Below are 19,637 nucleotides of genomic sequence, written 5' to 3' on the forward strand. Positions count from 1 at the left end.
GGATAACTCACGCTAGAGCGGTCCGGGTTCGACCGTAGCTTCCGACACTTCGTTTCCTATGACAGGTGATAGGTGATCACATGACTCTGTAGAAAACTGTGGCGTCTCCTCTAGCTGTCACTGCCAACGTCGTGCCATAGTAATCTAACAGATGGCGTTAGGGAGCTACAGAACGCACAAACTGCTAAGAAGATACTACGTCTAGAACGCAATTAGTATGAGAGACCTACATTGCGCTTACGGAATTATAACGTCAGTTGCTATATATATAACTTCCGACCAACTCTCAGTGGACTTCGGTCCCCAGGCATAACACCCGCCTGGAGAGAGTACTCTCTATTCCTTCTCTATCTTCTACAGTGGAATTTGTAAATTGATGTAAATAATATTGTAAATATACTTGTAGGTACATACATTTTCTACAAAACTAAAGTATCGGACTATTCGGCCCGGAGCTGGACCGGTCTAGCGGTGAGGCAGCAATGAGAGTAACTCGTAATAAAATTAACCATACTTTGCACGAAGTTTTTCGACCCCCTATCGCAGTGAACGTGTTAAAACGGCGGCTAAGCTTTCGTGACTCTTTTAAGCATTTTGTAACCCACAAGTACTTAGAAAGATAAAATACTTACAACACCAGCGTCCTTCTGAGCAAGAACACAGGCAAGAAACAAACACACAAGCACCCGTTTCCACATATTGGTCAAATAACACAGCAAAATATTCAGCCTATAAATATTATAATCATGCCAAATTTGACAATTGCCATGTACTTAGGTAATCAATTTTAAGCATACGATTAGTTTTGAAAGTTAATTAATCTAGCAGTGTAAAAATTTAAGGTGTATATAACTTGATTTGCATACTTACTTAATTAAGGAATTAAAAATTAAAAATTATTTTATTTGAAAGAGTTCATTGAAAAAAAGGCCACGTAGAAACGGAAGTATCTACTCGTGCAGGTGTAAATACCAAAACATGTCAAACTCACCACCAGAACCTTTTTTTTTAACTTATTAGCTTTTGCCCGCGACTTCGTCTCCGTAGAATAAGTTCCTACCTACTGCAGTTAGAGTATTAAAGTATAAGTTAAAGGTGCGCCGGATAAAATCTAATAGCAATATTTTTAGCATAATATTCTTAATTGCTTACACCAATTAACAGGCAATTCATGAACCCTCTCATGTCCACCCTCCTTTTCACCCATAGGGTGATTTCTGGAGTAAAATCTAGTGATGTAGGTACCGACTATTGATTTGGCCGACTAGCCATCTAGCCGAATAACCAGCCGAGGCCGATTAGTCAGCCGACTAGTCGGCTAGTCGGCCAGATCATTAGTTTCCTCTAAGTTCGGTTCAGATCACTTAAAAAACAATAAGTCGTTTTTGAAATACATAGGTTGGAAGTTACTTAAGAAAATAGCCAACAAATGACCATTTCCCCCCCCCCCCCATAACTACTGGGTCTAAAATTTTGAAAAAAATGCACTAAATAGTTCTTTACCTGTAGATGACAGGAAAACCTATTAGAAATGTGCAGTCGAGCGTGGGTCGGACATATGTACGGAACCCTAGAAACGCGAGTCCGACTCGCACTTGGCCGGTTTTTTTTATGAAGAGGGACCCCAGGCTCGGTTTCCATATCATCATGTTTTTCTGCACCGAAAATCTAAATAACTTAATGGGTTTCCGAAAACTCTTCCGTTTTTAACGTTAGGTATATTTGTTTAAGTAAGTACCACTATTTATTCAGCCAAATCCGATACGCATGTGTTAGGTATATGAGATTTCTTGGTGATTAATTAATTGGAAATGTAATATAAACGACAAAAAAAAAACATTCATACCCAAATTCGAAGTAATTAATTTTTAATTATAAGCGTGGATAAATTGCTAATAAGCTCATGAATGTTCTTTCATAATGGGATACAACGTGAAGAATCAATTAACGATTTTTTTAATTACTATTTATGGAACAATTATGCAATTTTTTTATGTTAGTATTATATTAAACTGTAACAAAGATTGTTTTATGAATATCCTCAATCCTCTGCTTCAATTATAATATTAACAATGTACTACGTATCATTTATTGTCATTTAAAGCATAACTAGTTTCAGGGCGTATAATTTAGTGGTTGCCCAACGATCCATACCTAACTTAAAGCAAATTTTGTAGGAAACGGGTGATTAATTCTTTAAAAAAAAATGTCGATGACACCCTCTGCGTGACGCTTCCCAACCGATATGTGCATGTGACTGAAAATCAAATGAGCATAGACTAAATAAGCAATTACAACATTTAAAAAAACTTTTTTCGTAACTCTATTTATAACGTAATTCAAAAATATTTTTCGTTAGATAACAATGCCTACTAAATTATTCAGTAGGCAGACTCATACAAATCTTCTTCAGTAGTCACAGGCGTGGGATAAATATTAATATCAACATCTGCTTCGACAGAAACTCTGAATCTGTAGGTAGAAGATCATTCACAACATTAATATTAATAACAATGTAACATCAAGTTATGAAATAAATATATTTAAAATTTAGTATTTTTGAATTGAATATTTTATATTTAGTAACATACAATTCATGAAAAAGAATACCCACCCATTTTACATTCTACATCTTCATGTAAAATGTTCTTCTTCTCTCTTCTTCTTCCTCAGCGAGTATGCGCCCACTGTTGGGCATACGCCTCTCCAAATCTCCTCCAAGCAGCCCTATTTGCTGCTTCTCTCCTCCAGAGCGGGCCTGCAATCTTTTTAATGTCGTCCTCCCATCTTGTAAAATGTTGCCGAGACGAAACCATAAGGCTCGCACTGACAAAAAGTTATCAGACCTCTTGTGGAGCCAAGCTTCTAACTCTACAAGCCCTAACTTCACAAACTCTACACCTTAGTCAAAATATGTGGCTTGACCGTTTCGCTACTCTCACATGGACGTGAGGTGAAAAGCGTATTTACTATTCATAATTTTTTATAATGCAATAGTTCTTGGAGTAACGAAATACTCTATGTATTTTGGTTAACAACCTATGTACTTATTTCGATTTATACTTAGGGTGTGCCTATAATAAAGATACTAGTTTAACAAACTCAAACCTTTTAAATATATTAAGAACGGGTCACTGACGTGAGTGTCGCCTCGGAGGAGGAGGAATTGTTTCGGAGGCCAAGACCCTCTTTGGGTCGCTGAGCCATAATTAGCCATATTAGTTAGTTAGTTAGTCTGGCCTACTAACTCAATAATGTGAGTTAATATGTGTTCAAAACGTGAGATGGTTACTTTTACCAGAGTTAAACATTTTACTTTTCATTTCGACTATGACAAGTGTCAAACACAAGAAATGTAGGTATATTATATGTACTTAATATTTCTTTTGGCGGTTGTAAAGTTGTGTTACTAGTTCGTTATATTAGTTAACATAATTATGTGAATTAACGTTATTAGTCAAGCCTTTAAAACTAACTAACATCATAAATAACCGTCATACTGGAGTCAGTTATGTATCGCTGCCATACATGACCCAAAATTTTTTTATTAAGCTATGAGCTTCATCACATCTGATATTTGAGTAATTCTAAGCATTTCTAGCCTGAAGTGGGGGGGAGGGTGGGGTACAAAGACGGCCGCCACCCGTCATCTTTAAAAAAAATCTACTCTGATCCTGGTGGGTACTAGGGCAAGTTTGGTATCATTTTCGTATAAACCAAAGACGTAGAATTCATTGCTGATATTTGTTTTTTTTCAATTTCATAGTAATTTTACAAGAAAAACGTAAAAAGGTGAAAAATTTGGTTGGAGATTTTTGCTACGCGGAGCCGAAACTACAAAAGATAGAAAGTTGAAATTTGCACACTAGATTACATTTATAAAGTGTACCAGAGATAAGAAGCGATTTTGTGAAATTCAACCCCTAAGGGGGTTAAAAAGGGGATGAAAGTTTGTATGGGGTTCAAGTTTTATTTTAAGCTAGGAATTTGAAACTTCGTAAAACGATATATTATTAAAATACAAGAAAACTAATTTCAGCGTTTTTGAAAATTCATCCCCTAAGGTGGTGAAAAAGGAGTTGAAAGTTTGTATGGATATCAAAAAAAATTTCGAACGCGAGACTTGAATCTTTGTATTTGGGGATATTATTAAAAGACAGGAAAAGTAATTTCAGCGTTTTGTAAAATTCATCCCCTAACAGGGTTAAAAAGGGGTTGAAAGTTTGAATCCATTACAAATCCGAGTAGACACACATTTCTTATTGCCTCCCAGGCTTGAAATGCTTAGAATTACTCAAGGAACATATGTGATGAAGCTCATAGCTTAATAAAAATTTTTTGGGTCAACTTTATAACTGCTTCCGCTATCACACGGTTAAGAGAATTAGGCAGTCGAATCGGCGCCATTTATATTTTGATCGGAAAACTGTTCTAAAATCAAATAGGTACAATCCGATCTTAAATTGGGATATGCCTCAAACTCAAACGTCCTTAATTGTAATACGCGCCTTAAAATAAGTGAAAATGAATGAATTTAATGTAATGGTAATTTTAAACACTCATCGCCATTTAAATATATTGATTTATTAACTTTTTTTAAATACTGTAATGCAATTGATACCTATTTAATTTCTATAATATTGGGTCTTAAAATGAGGAAGCTAATATATGAGAGCTTTTAACTGTATACCTACTATTTTGTTGTTAGCCGTTGCTCGAAGTACAAATAAAAAAAAAACTTTCCACCGTGGGAAATGCAATTTTCGACCCGACTATCCGCATATGAAAGGTGAACTTTCCAAATAGGAGAGATGAAAAAAGTATTTATTGCTTAAATGTTTGTTTATATATTTTTTTAAATTTGTTTCAAGTGCTCCACACAGAATTGTCGTTCCGGAGTTAATATGCACAATTTCTTCTTCGTCGGTATTTGCTTCACTCTTGGATCTAAATCTTTAGCCTCTTCAGTTTTAGTTTCATCCCAATATGAAGCACCGATTAACGTTTCAGCTGAGTTTTCGGAAATCTGTAAATAGATGTGTAAGGGCCAGTTGCACAAACCCAATAACCCGAGGATAAGGTAAACGGCCCCAAGTTCGTGTTAGTACGTTATTTCGTTAGTTTTTTTTCTGGCGCAAATAATAAGGAATTCAAATATCTTTTATTCAAATTATACATGTCGGAGCGTGACTCCAGAAGGACGTATTGCAGCGTTACAGTTCATAGTTAAAGACGCCTGTATAAAGTCGATTAGCAATGTTTGGCTACATATTACTGGGTTGTAACGAAATTCATAATGTTGCGTAGAGAGTAACGCCATCTATTGGCGTGTTGTTGAACTAAAATGACAGGTAGAAGGCTTTGGAACGTCAAGAGGGTTCTCTTGGGTGAAGGTAGGCACGAGTTGGTAGTTTTGTCGTTATGTCGGTGGACCGGTCGAGCAGGTGTGCCTGCTTGACTTAAAAGGCGGGAGCGGTGAGGCTCCGTAATCAGACTTGATTTGACCGCGCTAGAGATCGGACGTTAGCCAACCTCGTGCCTAATTCGCCACGTTCTTGAAGGCTTATACCTGAAGGATTATTCTGAAAGCTTATAGAATCCAACGTTCTTTAACCATTTAGCTAAGTGTTTTATTCCAAGTGTTATTTTGATTTATTCCAAGTTTTATTCCAAGTGTTACTTTTGTGAAATAAAGAAAGGATGTGTTATGTGTTGTTTTGAAAAGATGTGTCCCGCTGAGTTTGTTGCCGGTCCCATAAAGGGCTAAATCTTCTCAGGTCAGAGGTGTACGGTTGGAGCCGGCCTAGCTTGATTTGAATAAAGACTTGAACGATTTTATGCGATCCTTTTATTTGAGTGCAATCCAAGTACATCCCAATAGCGACTAGATATTTTAGTAGGCACTAGTATGGTTAACAAGTCCGAAAGTTTATTTCATGCACTGGTAGCATACTGAGTTAGCTGTGAAGTAATACATTGAGATACTACGCCCACCCGCCATCCTGTGTAAATACCCCATGCTGATGGTACCCTCCGTCATCAGAAGTGGGATGCCGAGTCTCATGTATTGCTTACAGAGCCACGTGGGAGTGCGGTGTATTTACGGTGTGTTTTTGGTGACCTACATCGAGACACGTGGTAATGGTAAGCTCACGTGTCTAACCTAAATTGAAAGGTGAGTGCAGTTCATTATGTTATTTGATGTGAATTATTGTGAAATTGTGAATTATGATTGAGACAGTCGAACAGAGCAGTCGTGACGTGACGTTATCTCTGGTATCGCCACGTTTCTTTATAATTGTTTTTTTATAATCCATGTAAATCAAAGTGATCTTGAGTTATTTTGTTGTGAAATCCATATTCTTAATTAAAACCAACTATCGACTATCACGACGTGATATTATTTCATCGCTTACTTGTGAATCTACCCTCAAAAATGGATTTTTAATGAAAATAGAAATGAACTGGTAGAAAATGTTCTATTAAGAATTATGACATCCTTTGTATCGTTTTGTAATTAATAAGCTGCGACAAGTAATTGCCCGTAATGCCGTGATAGATAACAAATCGTGCTTACTTTGAAAACATGAGCTACGCATGTGAAAATTAATGTTACAGTGTGCTGCAACCTGAGCAGAGACAACTTACAGATGCCATCACGCCTGTAACACAGAAGCAGCTGTGCAGAATTTTCTGTGATGGAGATTTGGAAATAAAAGGACAGGTTTCGTTCTGATTGTTTATTAGTGATTTTTATTTTGAGTGTAATGGCGAAGCATAACAGTCGAACGTAACTAATTAGCTGTCACTTTTCGTATTGGCCCTTTTACCTTTTTACTCATTTTAGGAACACGTGTTTGTTCATGGAATAAGATAAAACACACTCATTGAAGTTTAAATCATATTCTGAGTTTTTTTAAAGTCCTGTATCCATTGGTAACATGCCTTTTGTGTGCGCTACTAGGGCATTTCACAAATCTTGGAGTATAACCTGCATACATGATAAACCTGATACCGTACAAATGATGATTACAGTAAGAGCCAGCTACGATAAACCACATCGTGCATCTCGCCATCTGCCACAGTAACGGCAACTGCAAGGCGAAAAGCATCAGCCTTCGTGCTTGGGTTGGTTTTCACCATCACAACCTTTGATTTAGACACCTGGACAATCTGGTGAGCAGTTCACATTTTGTTGGGATTATTTTGAGTTGTTTTACTTCTGTTTAGAATTCTTGAGCGAGTTTTGTTTAAAGCTAAAGTAGAAAGCGAAAGTAAGATGAGCCGTTGGTGCGGCGCTATTTGATGTTGATTTAAGATAATTTTGTGACAATGGATGTTGAAATTTAATGTGTATGGTATAGTTGGTATACCATTTGAATAGAGATTAAATGCGATCGTTTGGAGTTATGAGTTTCAATACACGTTGTCACAAGGTCTCAAGTGCGCACGGTCAGAATAACCGAGCGAAGTTATTGTCTATTGTAGTTGTAATTATTAAAATGTGTGATCGTGCAGTTCATAATGCTCAATTACAGTCAGTCAGATTACACTTACCAAGCGTAGACGTAGGCGTAAAACACCGGAAGTAGATTTTTATGTTCTTTTCCGTTGCTGTGCGGCCACACGTGGTGGCGTGCGTTTGGTCTGTGTCATCGGCTGGTGTTGCTAAGTGTAGCATTACGAGATGATCGGATGGTGGTCCGGCCGTGCATTCATGATGATGGTGGTCATTGTGAGTGTAGCATTGCGAAATGATCGGATGGTGGTCCGGTCCGGTCGTGCATTCATGATGATGGTGGTCATTGTGAGTGTAGCATTGCGAAATGATCGGATGGTGGTCCGGTCCGGTCGTGCATTCATGATGATGGTGGTCATTGTGAATGTAGCATTGCGAGATGACCAGATGGTGGTCTGGTCATGCATTCATGATGATGGTGGTCGTTGTGAATGTAGCATTGCGAAATGTTCGAACCGTGGTCCGGTCGTGCATTCATGATGATGGTGGTCATTGTGAGTGTAGCATTGTGAGATGATTCGATGGTGGTCCGGTCATGCATTCATGATGATGGTGGTCATTGTGAGTGTAGCATTGCGAGATGACCGGATGGTGGTCCGAACATGAGTTCATGATGATGGTGGTCATTGTGAGCTTTATAGATTTAACGAGTGTAATTTAGACACAGTACATTTGTGCAATTGCTGTTGCGATCATTAGATCTAGATTGATTGAAAGACTGTCTTTGGTGACCCTGTTTTTGTTTTATCTACCCCGACCGTATAATTGGTCAGGTTAGCCGAGCAATAAGAATCAAATGTGATCATTGATTTTATTCGATGATGAATGAGACCCAAATTGTTGGTCAGGAGTGACCGAGCGATATGATACTGTGCTGTGTATCTTGTTTCAGAAGCAAATGCATACACCCACACACGAGGACGTGTGTACCGCAGGACGGCCGTGTCGGAGCGTGACTCCAGAAGGACGTATTGCAGCGTTACAGTTCATAGTTAAAGACGCCTGTATAAAGTCGATTAGCAATGTTTGGCTACATATTACTGGGTTGTAACGAAATTCATAATGTTGCGTAGAGAGTAACGCCATCTATTGGCGTGTTGTTGAACTAAAATGACAGGTAGAAGGCTTTGGAACGTCAAGAGGGTTCTCTTGGGTGAAGGTAGGCACGAGTTGGTAGTTTTGTCGTTATGTCGGTGGACCGGTCGAGCAGGTGTGCCTGCTTGACTTAAAAGGCGGGAGCGGTGAGGCTCCGTAATCAGACTTGATTTGACCGCGCTAGAGATCGGACGTTAGCCAACCTCGTGCCTAATTCGCCACGTTCTTGAAGGCTTATACCTGAAGGATTATTCTGAAAGCTTATAGAATCCAACGTTCTTTAACCATTTAGCTAAGTGTTTTATTCCAAGTGTTATTTTGATTTATTCCAAGTTTTATTCCAAGTGTTACTTTTGTGAAATAAAGAAAGGATGTGTTATGTGTTGTTTTGAAAAGATGTGTCCCGCTGAGTTTGTTGCCGGTCCCATAAAGGGCTAAATCTTCTCAGGTCAGAGGTGTACGGTTGGAGCCGGCCTAGCTTGATTTGAATAAAGACTTGAACGATTTTATGCGATCCTTTTATTTGAGTGCAATCCAAGTACATCCCAATAGCGACTAGATATTTTAGTAGGCACTAGTATGGTTAACAAGTCCGAAAGTTTATTTCATGCACTGGTAGCATACTGAGTTAGCTGTGAAGTAATACATTGAGATACTACGCCCACCCGCCATCCTGTGTAAATACCCCATGCTGATGGTACCCTCCGTCATACATATGAAAAAAATCTGTATTATTTAATCTCTTCAATAAAATGATAACCAATATTTTAGTGATTAAACTAAGAGTAATACGACGGTCGAAACTGTTAGACGGCCGCGAATAGCTGTGTTGTATGCGTGCACTTTTTTTAGGCGTAAGGTGCGCGCTCTCACTTGTTAAGCTTATAGGAAGAAAAAGCTAAACCCATTCGAATAAAAGTTTTTGGGAGTGTTTCTGTGGGTTCCTTAGTAATTGATTTGATAAGAAAAAAGATTGAATATATGCATAGAAATAACTTAAAATTGCAATAAATCGACTCACGAAATAGCGGTCATTTTATCTTACGTGTGTCTCCTATTTCGTGCCACTAACGAATCAAGGATTTTCTAGATACATTTTGAGTGCTTGTTTTTAAATATAACAACAAAGATAATTAAAAAAATAAATTAGAAAACAATTAATGTATTTCATGAAGTTTCGTATGAGCGAAATTCGGTATATGTTTTTTTCACTAGAATTCTCATAAAACGAGTTTGAATGTGAACCGAGTTAAAAATTTTAAGGTATGGTCCACGTATATTCTCATATTAACTACTAGCACAATTTTATTTATTATTGAAATTTGATTTATTTTTGTGTATGTTTATTTTTAACGTATAAGATAGTAAATTATTTTTTGTAAATAATTTTTATTTTTAATTATTTTTTATTTTTTTAATTATTTTTTTTTATTTTTTATTAAATTAAATAGTTTGACTTTTAATCAAGTATTAAAGTACCCATATGGTTTACCTAAGTCTTAATTTAACCATTAAAGTCGACGAGTACAAAAAACTTTAAGCTAGCTCTCAATTTAACATTTTTTTTTATTATTATTTTTAATTTGACCTTACAATTTTTTTTTTTTCAATTATTCGTAAGTAGGTAAGACCGTTAAATATTTAAAATGATTATCAGAAAATTATCAATTTATCACCAATTACTCTAAGAAAACTTTATACCGAAACAGGGGACACGAATTCACGAATTTAGGAGCTGACCTAAATTTGTATCACGAAATGGGAGCCAAATAAGAGGTTCACGAAAAATTTCATATAAAAAAAAGTTTCAACTAAAACCCTACAGTTTATACATTAAATTATTAACAAAGAACTAATATAACATATTCAAAAGCTTTCAAGGTATTGATATGCTAAGTAATATTTAAAAAAAATACACAAACTCTCAACTCACTCTCAAGAGCCTTAACCTGCCGAAACAGGGGCCCTTTACCTTAAGCGCTTATACTGTTAACCCAGTGTCAAATTATACGGTAACCATGGTAACTCCAGGTTTAAACCGTTAACCCCGGGCACAGTATAATAAAGAGTACTAACGTACAGTATGGACAGTCACCTGCAATAATATGTAATACAACGAAGGCCGCAAAAATATCTGACACGATTTTATTTGTAGAGCCATAAAGAGCGTGTCACATATTTTAGCGGCCTTCGAAGAGTAACATATTATTGCAGGTGACTGGACACTCCCTGCCTCCCGTTGAAAGTGCCGCCCACCCGCTCTCGGTTACCTCACAGTTACCGGCTGGCAAGGACGCGACGACGCGGTGCGCAGAGCGGAGGCCACGTAAAATATTCAAATATTAAACAAATATTTACAAAACCTATCAGTGGCCTATTTTATAAAGCTACAAGTTACAATTTACAAGCGGAAGTCTCGTTCTAACACATAGGGTTAGAAAGAGACTTCAGCTTGTAAATTGTAACTTGTAACTTTATAAAATAGGCCTCTGATCAAACTGAAAACAACACAATATCTATATGAACAAAAAATCATGTTTTCAACTTACGTAATATTTTGGTGGTCTGAATTTCTTTACAAAAAATTTGTTACTTCGTTTATACTGATTCTATATAGTAAACTAGGTATTGTAGAAATCGAGCTTAGATACCCACATTACAGCATAACACGATTCTTATTTCTTCCTAATTCGCGCAATGAGTTTCGAGTCATTGAGGTCATCGAACTTGACAATAAAATGGCGGGAACCCTAGCACGTCTTATCTCACTCACACAAGCATGGTACGCGTTCACCTAAGACTGTGTGCGTAGGAACGCGTTTGTTTCATACATTTGATCGCCAGTATCCGAGGTGTGCCCCGGGTTTGTGGGATGGTGCAAGTGGCGCTAAGGCCTGAGTTACACTTGTAAGTTTTACTTACGTAAGTAGGGATAAAGCTATTTGTTAGAATGAGATAACGATATTCATCTCTCATTCTGTAGTATAGCCGTGTCCCTACTTACGTAAGTAAAACTTACAAGTGTAACTCAGGCCTAAGTAAGTATAAAGGGAGCATAAATGCTAATTACGAAGAATTTCGAACATTGACCCGCCTATTCCTGTCTCTATCGCACGCGCATATTTAGATATATTGCTATACCGCCCATCCATGGCGCAGCGGTCAATGCGAGCGGGACGACAATTTATGGGCGTGCGATAGTGACAGGCATGGGGGGTGAATGTACTATTTTCTTCGTGCTTTACCTCAACGTCCTCAACAGACTCGGGTTTTTCTAGCTGTTTTCCAAAAACCTCTCTAGTAGTGTCATCGTAATAGTTCCGTGAAACAGTTTTAACGGGTCTTAAATCTCCGGATATCTGAAAGGCAAGAACATAATCGTTAAAGTTTCAGGCCAATATTATCATTTAGTTATCGTGCATTTCGCTTATACATGTACGTACATGTATTGGCGCGGGGGAGGTGATACGCACAATGACTAAATAACATGATTAAAATTATTATTATTCTGGCCCCTGTTTCACCAACGTGACAGGTGCGACGAATTGTAAAATCACTGTTGCTGACGTCACAGGCATCCATGGGCTACGGTTACCGCTTACCATCGGGCGGGCCGTATTCCTGTTTGCCACCATCATTGTATTATCCACCACCACCACCACCACCATTGGGGGGACAAATGTTACTCGCGTCCGCAGGAATTACCCACCATAACCCTGCACGTGTCTCCTGGGTGGTGCTAAATGAGTAACGCCTTTCTATAGGCAACAAGGCAATCAGAGGAAATCAGAATGATAAATGCTAAGGCGATCAGATGCGATATTACATCCAAGAAGCGCTCTACTCAGAGCCTTCGGACAAGGGATGTCGGACCCTCAGTACGCATCCTACAACTAAATATTGAAGGAATTAGTTTAGCCAAGAGCGACTACTTGACAAAGGTACTAAAAGACTATGGGATTGATGTCGTTAATATCCAGGAAACGCACACGAGGGATGAAAAAGATTTCGAGAGAAGGGTGAATCTACCCGGTTACTCTTTAGTAAAAGCTATACACCATCCGAAACATGGCATAGCCTCCTTTGTCAAGTCAACAATCACAGACGTACAGCTTGTCACCGCTAGCGCTGAGGGCAGTGCATACTACATCGCCATACGGGTAGATAACATCTTTGTCACTAACGTTTATAAACCTCCAACCTCTTCGTGGCCTACGGAAATACTACCCATCCAACCGCATCCAAGTGTGTACCTCGGGGATTTTAACAGCCACCACACAAACTGGCGGTACGCAAAGGTAGACAAAAATGGTGAACTTCTAGCTCAATGGGCGGACACTCACAATGTACACTTAATCTTCGACGCCAAAGATAAAGGTACCTTCCATTCCGCTAGGTGGAAGAAGGATTACAACCCTGACTTACTGTTTGTCTCTAGAGACCACCTCGATCGCCCACTACCATGCAGCCGCTCAGTACTCTCAAACTTCCCCAACAGCCAACATAGGCCTATCTTGGCGGAGATTGGAGCAAAGATACCCCTTAAAAACTCCATGCCCTTACCAAGATGGAATTTTGGCCGGGCGGATTGGAACAGCTTTACAGAACAACTGGACCATCAATTGTCCTCTGCCAAACTAGACCCAGTAACTCCCAACTATGGCCATTTCAGCGAGTTCATCTTTATAGCAGCAAAACACAGCATACCGAGGGGTTATAGAAAGGATTACGTACCAGGCTGGAATTCTATCAGCGAGGATCTCTACAAGGAATTTCAAACAACAGGAAACCCTACTACGGGCGCTGAACTTCTTGCCTCCTTGGACGAGAGTCGAAAAGCAAAATGGGAATCTGCCGTGGAAGAGATGGACTTCAAGCGGTCCAGCAGAAAGGCGTGGAAAACACTAAACACCCTTACTGGAAAGCACACTCCTAATAAAATAGGCTGCTCTAAAGTCGACCCAGAAGTCATAGCGACCAGAATAGTAGAGCTCACGAGAGCAAAACGTGATAAAGTCTTCACAAAAAAAATCAAAAAAGAACTCACGATGCTCAAGCAGAACTCGCCGCGAAACCATGAGCTGTCTAGACCATTTACCAAGGACGAAGTGATCAGTGCCATCAATAAACTTAAAAACAATAAAGCTGCTGGTCCTGACCATATGTTCAACGAGTTCCTGAAGCATATGGGCCCGGTTGCAGTTAGTTGGCTTACAGCCTTGTTTTCAAATATTCTAGCAACTAACATCTTACCAAAGGAGTTTAAAATAGCAAAAGTGATCGCAGTGCTCAAACCGGGCAAATCCGAACACCTTCCCGAAAGCTATAGGCCTATCGCTCTGCTTAGCTGTACGCTTAAACTTCTAGAACGTCTCATCTTGGTACGGATAGAACCCTTTATAGAGGCTGTAATTCCACCCGAGCAGGCTGGCTTCCGAAAGAACAGGAGCTGTGTTGATCAAGTTTTGTCACTCACCAACCACATAGAAGCCGGATTCCAAAAACGTCTCAAGTCTAGCGCGGTGTTCATCGATCTCACGGCTGCCTATGACACAGTTTGGAGAGAAGGTTTAATCCACAAGATGCTAGCAGTAATACCAAGTAAAGAAGTGGTCGACCTCGTATCCAATATGCTAACAGAAAGGGTTTTTGAAGTTTTCTTGGGCAACAGGAAGAGCCGGAAACGTAAGCTCAACAATGGTCTCCCTCAGGGCTCTGTCTTGGCACCAATACTTTTTAACTTGTACATATCCGACCTCCCGCGTACAGTCTCTTCTAGGTTTATATATGCCGATGATATCGCGCTCGTGACTCAGAGTAAAGACTTTGAATCTGGAGGCGAAATTCTGACCTCGGATCTCAAAGCAATGGCCGCATATTTCAGTACGTGGAGACTTGTGCCGAGTACGAGCAAGACTGAGGTGTCTTGCTTCCATCTTAACAACCAGCTAGCAGACTACCAACCAGCAGTCTACATGAATGGTGAAGCCCTAAAGTACAATCCCTGTCCGAAATATCTGGGAGTCACTCTGGATAGATCCCTAACATATAAGACTCACCTATCAAATGTCTCGCAGAAGATCGCGACGAGGAACAATCTTCTACACAAACTTTGCGGTACCAGTTGGGGAGCTTCTGCTGACTGTTTACGCACCTCAAGCCTTGCGCTTGTCTACTCGGCGGCTGAATATTGCGCTCCGGTTTGGCTTGGAAGCACACATACCCACAAACTAGACGTTAAGCTAAACGAGACTATGCGCTACATTTCTGGCACCATTCGATCAACGCCTATCCACTGGCTACCGGCATTAAGTCATATTGCTCCACCTCATCTCCGAAGACTACAGGCTCTGAAGAGGGAAACCGAGAAGATCGTTAAAAAGCCCGTGCTGCCAGTTCATAACGAGTTCTGCCATCCAACTCCCCAGCGATTAAAATCCCGTAACCCACCGTGTTCTGCTGCCCAGACTCTGAACAACTTCAATATCTCAGACCGGTGGAAAGCGGAATGGCCTCCTGCTACAACAGGGCTGGCCGCCCATTTAATCGACCCGACAAAAAAACCAAAAGGGTTTGACCTCCCTCGCAAACTTTGGTGTCGCCTAAATAGGCTAAGAACCGGGCATGGTCGCTGTAATTCTCTAACACACAAATGGGGTTGGAAAGATTCTCCACTCTGCGAATGCGGGCAGGAAGAGCAGACCACTGACCATATATTCCAACGCTGTCCCCTTCACTCGTACTCTGGACCACCTGAAGATTTGAACTCAGTCACGCCTGAGTTGGTTGTCTGGCTTAGCGACCTCAAGGCCATACTCTGATTGTCCTTCTTTGTGCATGCCATACGACTAAATAAATTGTATTATTAAAAAAAACTTTATGATATCGGAAAAAAACAGATATTTCTCTTGCCCAGTTTATGACAATTGTCACAAGAAACACTACAATTGTCACGAAATTCCGACATATAACTCATTACCTGTCAAGAATTACCTACAATTCTTCTAAATCTTTGACAATTGTCAGAAACTTCGCAGGAGAAATATCTGTTTTATTACGATATAATAAAGTTTTTTTAAATAATACAATGATGGTGGCAAACAGGAATACGGCCCGCCCGATGGTAAGTGGTAATCGTAGCCCATGGATGCCTGTGACGTCAGCAACAGTGATTTTACAATTCGCCGCACCTGTCACCGATGTGAAATTGGGGCCTGATGTCAAAGTACCGTTTGAATTGGTCTGTTTATCCGACTATGATGGTATAAAATCATTTTCTTCATAAAAATATGAATGATGGAGATGAATGTTTTATAGCGACAGCATTATGGCAACCAATTTATTAAAGAAACTGATATACATCACCCGAGTCTCTTTACAGTATGTGCTGCAATGCTGCATCAGGAATACAGCTGCGCTCACAATAATAATGTAGTCTTTAAAGTTTGTAAACTAGACCTTATTGGGATAATTCCTGTTTCCTCACGATGTTTCCCTTCACCGAAAAGCGACTGGTATATCAAATGATATTCGTACATAAGTTCCGAAAAACTCATTGTACCTACGAGCCTGGGTTTGAACCCGCAACCTCCGGATTGGAAGTCGCACGCTTTTACCGCTAGGCCAGCAGCGCTTTCTTGATTAAAATGAGTAACAACTATTCATCTAAGAAATCGCTGCTGCAGTTCCAATGAGAATGTAAACTTAAAGAACTTTTTTTATGTGCAACCAGAAATTTCATTAAATACGATCTTAAAATGTACCTCACACACACTAACAGTTAACAAACTCATGACTAATCCTGTATAATAGATACACATGGTGGCAATCGAAACACTATAACATGAAGGTGTCTATACAGTATACATTCTAGAATGCGTGTATGAATCAGTTTTAAGCATAGCGATAAGCGATGTTTACAAAAACTAGTAGGTATAAATCTAATAAAAACTTCATAATAGCCTCATTTATAAATTAATATATACCAGCTGGTATAAGTACATAATCCCTACTAATACTGTAAATGCGAAAGTATCTCTATCTGTCTGTCTGTGTTACCTCTTTACGCTTGAACCTCTAAACCGATTTATATGAAATTTTATAGGGTGAGTTCAAGGCCCTAGAACATAGGATACTTTTTATCAATAATAATCATCGTCATCCCACGCAGATGAAATTGAGGACAGACTCTAATATTGGATTGGGTACGATGGGATGTTACAGTACTCCATATGAGATTGACTTCAACCACATATCATGGCTACGCCGTGTCATGAGTCATCTAAAAACAAAGATAATCTCGGCGTCTGCTACCATATTTAAACTTTCAAAATAACTGTATTATTATTATTGGTTATGCTTATGGATTGTTTTCTTATTTTAATCGTTCCACATTTCATCCTGAATACCTTATAGTTCCCGAGTAAAATGGCTGTAACATACCGACAGACGGACACGATGAAATTATAAACGTTACGTTATGGCGTTTTGGAAAAGGAATCCTTTTTATTTATTTATTTAATCTTTATTGCACATAAGGAAATACACTGTACAAAAGGCGAACTTAATGCCATAAGGCATTCTCTACCAGTCAACCTTTAAATAAGTCCTAATAATCCTATATAATCCTAATCCTATAAATAAGTTTATTCATGATTTGTATACGCCTTAATAGGAATAAAAACCTGCAACACGACACGTGTAACAGTGGCTTAACAAATTCATCTCAGAAGTTAATTATGATAGTCATCGGTTAATTCGTCCTGCTATGGAAGCAGAATTTCAAGTTGTTTCTTGATATAAATAAGGAAATGACTTCCTGCCATTATATTGCTGTATTCTGCGTAAGTTTTTCGTACAGATTATATATGAGCGCTGATAGACATTAAGCCAGCGCCGGCACTCCGGTCAAAATTGATCGACGGCGGCGGCGCGGTGTCGTGGCCTTGAAACACTTTCGATTTATTCGAAAAAAATTCAAACCAAAATTTGGCGAAAAATTATGATTTTGCCTTAAAAACGTTATAAAATAAGCACGTTATTAATTTTAAGGATTATTTAAGGATGTCTCATGCTAAATCTCGTAGTCCTTTCCATAGAAAACGAAGAGCCGGAAGCTCCGGCCTGGCCTCGGCCCGGTCTCCGGCACATTGCTCCGGCACATTGCATCTTAGGACACAACCAGCCCTGCTAGAGGAAGCAAACAAAATTGCTTCAAATCCCAAGCTGCCCGTCTACTCGGAATTTTTCTGTCCGCCTAGGCTACGTTTAAAATCCCGACATCCACCATAAAATACGGCACAGGAACTTAAAGAGAGCAGCTTTAACATCAAGGATATTTATCCTTAATTGTAAATCATTTATTTACATATAGGTACAATATATAATTATACTTAACAGTAGTACTACTAATCGAAATTAATAACTAGCTTAAATCTAAAATAGGCCCCTGGTCTGCCGTGTCACGCCAAACTTCGTTAACTCGAGTTACGGATACCATTAAAATATATCTTCTAAAAGAAAATTTTGAAAATATTCATTATTTACTGAGAAAAGCATATGACTAACTCATGTAACTTCATTTTATTGCCGATGGCGTCAGGCACAACTCAGTTAACTTGGTTGTATGACTGACACAACCAAAATATCAACATCGTTTCTTGAGTTACCGGAGTTAGTCATGACTGGCCGAGCGGTTGATTTAAAATACGACAACAATATTGGTATAGTAATACGTGTCATGTTTGATCACGCGTATGTCATGTAACTTGATTTAGGACATTTAGGTACATGACTTCGTGTGACCACTATAGTATGGAAGAGTTGATCATGAGAAATCATTTAATTCGAATAAAATGAAAACTATTCATTTATGCGAAAAAAAAATTAAAGGGCCTAATCTGTGACCATATTTCCTATATGTAGATTAGAAAAAATAAAAAAATTACGACGAACCGTCAACGATAACAGCATTTGAATCTTTAAAACTTTAAACGTAATTATCTCGAAACTCAACTTTTAAAGTTACATGAGATGCGCGTGACACGGCAGTGATGCATTGTACCAAGGATGCTGGCGGCATTTCCTCGCTGTATCGCAATGCTGATACGTGCGAGGTAGCCGCTAGCTCTTCGGTCACCAGTTTCGTCAACCAGACGTAGACGCTTCGCGATTTCTGCGAACAACTTATGCGCGCTGGGATCCCATGGACCTAGAGTTTCAACTCCAAATGGTACAAAATGGTTCTTCTCTACCGAGTCTCTTATATTTGTTACGTTTTAGAATTTCGGCACTTTCCGCCGCCCCGCCTGAATTTTTATTAGATATTAATTAATAATTTAAAAATTCCTTGATGTTAAAGTTGCTCCATTTAGAAAGAGGACTGGATTGCCAACTTGCCCAGGACATCCAATATTATCAATATCCTGCGATCCCATTCACAAACTGCAAGATTTTTCGGCTCGGGAAATAGTGCCATCTAAATGGACTCCGCACTGAAAGCGGGCGATCCGGAGAATTTATATTTAAGTGTGGCTGGCGAGATACACCGAAGTGCGACTGTGGAGCACCTGTACAGTCCATTTCCCACATTGTCCACGAGTGCGCAAAAGAAAGTACATAGTAGTAGTTCGTAAATTTGTAAAGCGGCCATGAATTGTATTAATGCCATACGACTAAATAAATTAATGTCATAGAAGCATCGTGAAACAAATTAGCATACAAAAGAATTACCATTTATTATTAAACATAAATTCATAGATATTTTTTAGTAATCGCTTCTTTTGAAACTCGAAAGTTGAGTTAGCCATGCAGCGATGGAGTTTTTAATAAGAACGAAAATTCAGTTGCAGGTGATGCTTATAATCGCGGCTTTTGGGTTTCCAGGGGAACTAACTGGAAGTAAGTAATGGTACCTATATGTACTTATTATACGTACATTAACGCAGTTTGGGTGCAGTTTTCTAAAAAAAAATAGCTTTACAATACTTTTTTAACCCTGATTTTTTGACTTCTCGAGTAACTT

The 19,637-nt window shown here is 39.0% G+C and overlaps 1 protein-coding gene across 1 annotated transcript in view; it reads right to left on the reverse strand.

The window, feature by feature from the left end:
- LOC134675771 (uncharacterized) overlaps positions 1–16,464 on the reverse strand; it is a 43,062-nt gene extending 26,598 nt beyond the window's left edge. The window contains exons 1-2 of the mRNA XM_063534078.1: positions 16,378–16,464; positions 11,860–11,973 (exon numbers count right to left, since the gene is read on the reverse strand). Of these exons, the coding sequence (XP_063390148.1) occupies positions 11,860–11,973; positions 16,378–16,434 (171 nt within the window). The 5' untranslated portion in view covers positions 16,435–16,464. The remainder of the gene's footprint in view (positions 1–11,859; positions 11,974–16,377) is intronic.
- Positions 16,465–19,637: the final 3,173 nt, after the last annotated feature.

The sequence above is a fragment of the Cydia fagiglandana genome, chromosome 23 (assembly GCF_963556715.1).
Source record: "Cydia fagiglandana chromosome 23, ilCydFagi1.1, whole genome shotgun sequence".
Lineage (NCBI taxonomy): Eukaryota > Metazoa > Arthropoda > Insecta > Lepidoptera > Tortricidae > Cydia > Cydia fagiglandana.